Raw genomic sequence first — 5,955 nt, 5'->3', positions numbered from 1 at the left:
CATTTATGAAGACACTACTCACAAGCCTTTTCCTATGTAAAATCTGAAATCAAATGGAGGGAAAATAATTTCCGGTATCTGGCCTTTAACGATATACATATATTACATCATACTCATATTTTCACTTTAATTTCTCACTCTTTTTTTCTCTCTCTCAGGCAAGGGTTTTAGTATCCACTGAAATTATTCCCTCAAAACTCAGAAAATGGCTGATTCTAGAGAAGAATCTCCAGATTGGCTCCGCAGTTTTCAGGTATCCCTGTTTTGTTTTCATCGGAATTTATAAATTTGCTCGCTATGCACTTCTCAAAATCGGTTTTATGCACTGAATCTATGTTTAATTAGTTGAACAATCATGTGATTGAGTTTAAACCGATTTTGAACTTCAGTTTGGTTGGTCTTTCAGCTGCGAGATTTAAACTTTGATCAATTCAAATTGTTGTTCAGAGTGCTTCTTGGTGGAGGTAGATTCAATTACATGTATATAGTTTTAGAGCACATTTCTGTTAGGGTATGCGAATTTGGGGCAATTAGTTTTAGTTGAAATCATTGTTTACTGTGCATCACTTCAAGCCGAAAACAGTAGGTGGGGACTTGGGAAAATACTACTCAGTAATGAAAATCCCCTTTTTGTGTAAATTCTTTTGAACCCTACCTTTTCTATTATTCACCTAGATAGGTTTGGATGGTTGTTACATATTCTTACTTATTGTATTGTTTGTTTTAATGAATACAATGTTTGGATAGATTGCATTATTTTTTGTAATTATATAATGTCACACATCAACAATTCAAAGGACATTCTTCTAGAAAAGGTACCGGGTGGAGCTATTATAGAAAGGTAGGGTAAGGGATAAAATAAGATTGTTGGATAATAAGCAAAGACAAAATAATAAGAAAAAATAAGGTAATAACCCGATCACACCAAATTGGTCGTTACATAAATGAGACTTTTCGTCTTTACCTATGGATGAATTTAACAATATGATACCTAGAATTTAAGTAATAATCAAAACAAACATTGTATTTAAACTAAAAACACAATGCAATGCTAGTAACAACCATCCAAACAAGCTGTAAATGGAAAAATTGATATGTATAGTATAACCACTCACTATAACTTAATTGTATCCCCTTATGCTTCTTAAGGTCATTATTCAAGTATAAGTTCTGCTGTTTTGATATAAATTGGTTCTCCACACACTTTAGTTGAAAGAGTGGGAATTGTTTAGTTATTATTTGTTCTGTTGTTGTTCCATGTTCCTATTAACGACCAAGACAATCTGATGTTAAAATGATGCAGGCACCTGCTGCGATAACCTTGTCATCCGGATCTGAATCTCCTGTAAATAACAACCATCTAAGTGATGATGAGGATAGCATCAATCTGAGTAAGCTGTTTCAGAAGGATAAAACATCACTTTCAGAGGACAAAAGTAGTCAGGATGGGCATGGATCTCAACTCCCAAAGACATCTGAAGTAAATTCTCCGATTAAAAATGAAAAAGTAGATCGCACACCTACTAGGAAGAGAAAGAAGGAAAACCAGAGTGAAAAAAAAGGTATTAGCTAATCCATTTTACCGAATGAATCAACTGCATTAGATTGTAAGTGCGAAATTAAAGAAGGGCCCAGTAAAGATCTTCTCTTTCCAATGATACAGGAAAAGGCACTGACAAGGCTTTAACGAAGAGAAGAGCATTGGAGAAACCTTTTACAGATAAAGTAAGTAGTTTCCTATTATCTGTATTTATTTTTTAATTTACTGAACTATCATCAGTCATGGAAGTTCAGCTTTTATCATTGACTGAGAATATATAGAGAGTGGGTTAAATACTTAAGTACTCAAAGTATGTCAAAGAAGCGACTAGATCGTTCACCTGTACGGTACCAGTTGACGCTATGTTTTTGCTCATATGCAGCTTAAATGAGACCCTTGATCTTTGCTTTTATATTATTTGCCCCTATCTCTAGCGAGCTCTATACCAATCATACTTTCGAGATGCTGCAGTCAATGATTGCTCCATTGATAATCTTCAGTGAGTTGTGATCAATGAAGCAATACCAAATATGCCCCTAGAAAGATCAGACCTAAGCCACGAGATGATGACAACCATGCACCATCTATATCCCTGTTCCCTAAGGCACTCCTGTTTTTCAAGAGGGTTTGCAGCAATCAAGTACAAGAAAATAGTGACTTCAAAAGCTGATCAGTTAACTATTTAGTCATAGTTTTGGTAAATGAATTGTAAATAGTTGAGTATTTCCGAGAACCAATTTGGATTTAGGCTGGTGTGTTTCTACTTCAGAAGTCATCCATCTTGTGAGGAGATTGGTGGAGAAATATAGGAAAAGGAAGAGGGACTTAAATATGGTGTCCATTGACCTTGAAGAAGCCCATGATAGTCCTGACTGAAGTCCTCTAGAGATTCTTGATGCTTGGAGAGTAGAGGTGTGTTGGTGACTTGCATTAGGGCGATGAAGGACATGTATGATGGAGCCCAGATTTGGGTTAAAACGGTGGGAGGAGACTCAACACTTTCCGGTTGAGATGGGGTTGGACCATGGATCAATACTTAGCCTCTTCCTATTTGCCTTGGTGATGGATGAATTCACACGATATATTCAAGATGAAATGCTCTGGTATATGTTATTTGCAGATGATCTAATACTGTTTGATGAGAAATGCAATAAAATTAATGCTTGGTTGGAGGTGTGAAGGCAAACTCTGGAGTTTAAAGGATTTAGGTTGAGTAGGACCAAAATGAAATATTTGGAGTTCAAATTTAGTGATGCAATGCATGAGGCAGGCATAGAAGTGAAGCTTGACACACATGCTATCCCTAAGAGAGATAATTTCAAGTATCTTGGGTCTTTAATCCAGAGAAATAGGATATTGACAATGTCACACATCGTATTTGTGCAACGTGGATGAAGTGGAGTACGGAATCATGTGTGACAAAAAGGTACCATCTAAACCTAAAGGTGAGTTTTATAGTGTGGTGGTTAGAATGACTTTGTTGTGTAATGAGGATGTTGAGATAGATTTGTGGGCATATTAAGAGCAATAAAATTAGGAATGAGGATATCCAAGCCAATGTGGGAGTGACCTTTGTGGTGGACAAGATGAGAGAAGCTAGATGAGATGGTTTAAGCATGTGGAGAGGAGATGCGCAAATAACCAGTGAGGAGGCGTGAGAGGTTGGATATAGTTGGTACGAGGAGAGGTAGAGGTAGGCCGAAAATGTATCAGGAAAAAGTGAGATAGATAGGAAATGATGCAATTTTAGTTTACTGAGGACATGATCTTAGATAGGAGGGTGTGGATTAAGGGAAAAGGTTAGTAGGTAGTGGAGTGTTGTCTTGCTTTTCAATGGGTTTAGGCTTGATGGTGTCTATCGTAGTATTAGCCTTATTCTTGTAGTGTCTGACTGTTGATTTCTATCCTAATATGTTGTTTATGGTGTTTTGGTTATTGCACTATTTTGTTGTTTCTTACTGGTTCCTTATTAGTTATGTTTTTTTCACGGTTGTTTTCCCTTTTCACACCTACTTTGATTTGTTGTACTCTAACGGAGGGTCCTCCAGAAACCGCCTCTCTAGCTCCACGAGGTAGGAGTAATCAGACCCCACTTTCACTGGTATGATGTTAAAGAGTAAATGGATAAAAGAGCCTAGAGCCCTAGACATATTAGTACTATTATAGTTTTCTGATAGAATAGTTATTCTTCTAAATAGTTTCTTATAAGCATTCACTGTGGAAAATGTCTGTGAAATTGCCTGAAACAGCGAAACTGCACTTCGAACTTATCGTAATCAGTTTCTTGATAGTATTTCTCTTCTTATGAAGCAAAAGATGTCCACTAGCTAGCAGTTTAGTTTGGCTGGAAATACTGTTCTAGGCTTCGGGAACAGCCGAGGTAGTTCAAACCTCTTGGTATGCTAGAATGATGAAATTGCTTAACGTGGCAATTTATAATATATTGAAATAGCTACTCTACCCAGAATCTGTTCTTCGACAATTGATTTTTCATCCTTCGATTAACTCGTCCAAAATCAATCAGATTAAAACGTTTTGACACATCCCTATCCTTACCCAATGAATCTGTTAGAGTTGCACAAACACTTTTCTCATTCTAGGTATCAGTAATGGTAATCCCACTTGTTATCATTAGTTTTGGCAATTGCTACAAGTGGTGATTTTACTTTGGCCATCCTTGTGAAAATTATCACAGTATGGTGTAGGCATCTCGTTCTCCTTTGATCAGTTGCCCGGAGTTCACGGACATGTAGGCTTAATCCTCAGAGAGTCTGTGGATCTCCCATACACTTCATTGTTAACTACTATGCAAATATTGTTGACTATAGTGATCTTAGTTTGATCTCAATCATATATTTGGTTCATACAGGAACCCAGTCATTCAGTGTGTACGTTGTCATCAGATTCTGAGTCTCCTCATGATGGCAGTTCCATGAAAGTGGAGGAAGTCCTTGACAAAGAGTTGCTTATGCACGATGCTAAGGCTACAAAGAAAGAAGAAAATGATGTAATCTCTAAGCAAAAATCTCCTAAGAAAAAAATGAAGAAAGAGGAACAGGAAAAGAAGATAAAACTAGAGAATCAGCTGAATGAAGGTAAGCAGTCTGTTTCTAGCTTCTGAATTCTAACCTTATGACTTATGGCCTGTTTGGCCAAGCTTCTAAAATCAGCTTATTTTGAAAAGTGCTTTACAAAAAACTACTTTTTGGTGAGAAGCAGTTTGTGTTTGGTTTAATCAATTTGAAAAATATTTTTGAGCGGTAATTAATGTTTGCCCAAGCTTTTAATAAGTGCCCCTAAGTGTATTTTCTCAGAAGTGCTTTCTAGAAAAGTACTTATGGAGAAAAGCTAATTTTTTTAGCTTCGGGAAAATAGCTTCTGCTACTTCCCAACACTTATTTTCCTCAAAGCTTGGCCAAACACCTAACTTTTTTTTAAAAATAAGCATTTTTTGAAAAAATAAAGTATGTTTGGCCTCCCAAAATCTTGGTCAAATAGGCTATTAATATATTAGAGGTGAATGGATCTCAAAACATTTGTAGCAAGTGTATGTTTAACCTTAAATTATGGTTCTGCACTCTTTATATTGTCGAATTGTTGATTTTCCAGGCATTTTATTATTTTTCTTTGTAATGTGTTGTTTGAAATAGGTATAGAGAAGGAAGCCATGGAGGAAAATATTCCAGAGAAACAAAGCGGAACAAATGTGAGGAACTTTAGTAATCCTTGATGGATCTTTGGATATGTTGACTGTTCACTGATTCACTTTTATGATTATTGTGTATAGTTGTCATCTTCAAGGCTGCCTTTGGTTCTTCCCGAGAAAGTACAGAGGACAAAGGTAAAGTAAGCAGAGTGTAGTGAGTAGTGACTCTCTTGGCATGGAGGTGATTACTATGGTTTGCCTGTTTGTCTCTTTGTTCTTTTCCTTCCAGCAAATGTTCTTCTCAAATCAGCCAATTAGTTCAGAGATTCCTAGATTGCACCCCCTTTCCGGTTTTTTTTTCAAACTGAGAAGTATTTTTCCAAGATGTCAGAGAGAGAGGATATGGTGGCTTATGTTTGGCATCTAAAGTTTCACCATACTATGTTTTTTTTTCAAAATAAGTCATGTAGGTGACACTAGTTGAATTTTCCCATCTGCTTAAGCTTTTGTTGGGAAGAGTTACCTTATTTGTGCTGGTAAGAGTTGAGATGTGCATGAATTAGCAGCATGTTGTCAAAAATAAATAAAAAAGTCGTGCTTAGGTATCATCTAGTTCGCACTTCTATAGATTTATGATCAATTAGATGTCTTTTTCTTTTGTTTCTCGCCTGGTGTCCGGTAATTGCATTTGGGCCCTGACTAATCCAAATTTGCATCGCATAGGACTCATTCAAAGGGGAAGTGCTTTTGTACTTGTATTTGCCCCCCC

At 36.6% G+C, this 5,955-nt stretch overlaps 1 protein-coding gene across 2 annotated transcripts in view; it reads left to right on the top strand.

Moving 5' to 3' along the window:
• Nucleotides 1-5,955, top strand: part of LOC102604513 (DNA-binding protein BIN4) — an 8,284-nt gene continuing 2,329 nt past the window's right edge. The window contains exons 1-7 of one of the 2 annotated variants that reach the window (XM_015308848.1): nt 1-74; nt 159-253; nt 1,304-1,562; nt 1,664-1,725; nt 4,410-4,635; nt 5,191-5,246; nt 5,328-5,381. In XM_015308848.1, coding sequence (XP_015164334.1) covers nt 206-253; nt 1,304-1,562; nt 1,664-1,725; nt 4,410-4,635; nt 5,191-5,246; nt 5,328-5,381 — 705 coding nt within the window. In that variant the 5' untranslated portion in view covers nt 1-74; nt 159-205. Of the gene's footprint in view, nt 254-1,303; nt 1,563-1,663; nt 1,726-4,409; nt 4,636-5,190; nt 5,247-5,327; nt 5,382-5,955 lie in introns of both variants that reach the window. The other variant, XM_015308847.1, reaches the window with a different exon arrangement.

This window comes from Solanum tuberosum, unplaced genomic scaffold (assembly GCF_000226075.1).
Source record: "Solanum tuberosum cultivar DM 1-3 516 R44 unplaced genomic scaffold, SolTub_3.0 scf00093, whole genome shotgun sequence".
Lineage (NCBI taxonomy): Eukaryota > Viridiplantae > Streptophyta > Magnoliopsida > Solanales > Solanaceae > Solanum > Solanum tuberosum.
This window is presented reverse-complemented; position numbering and strand designations above follow the sequence as displayed.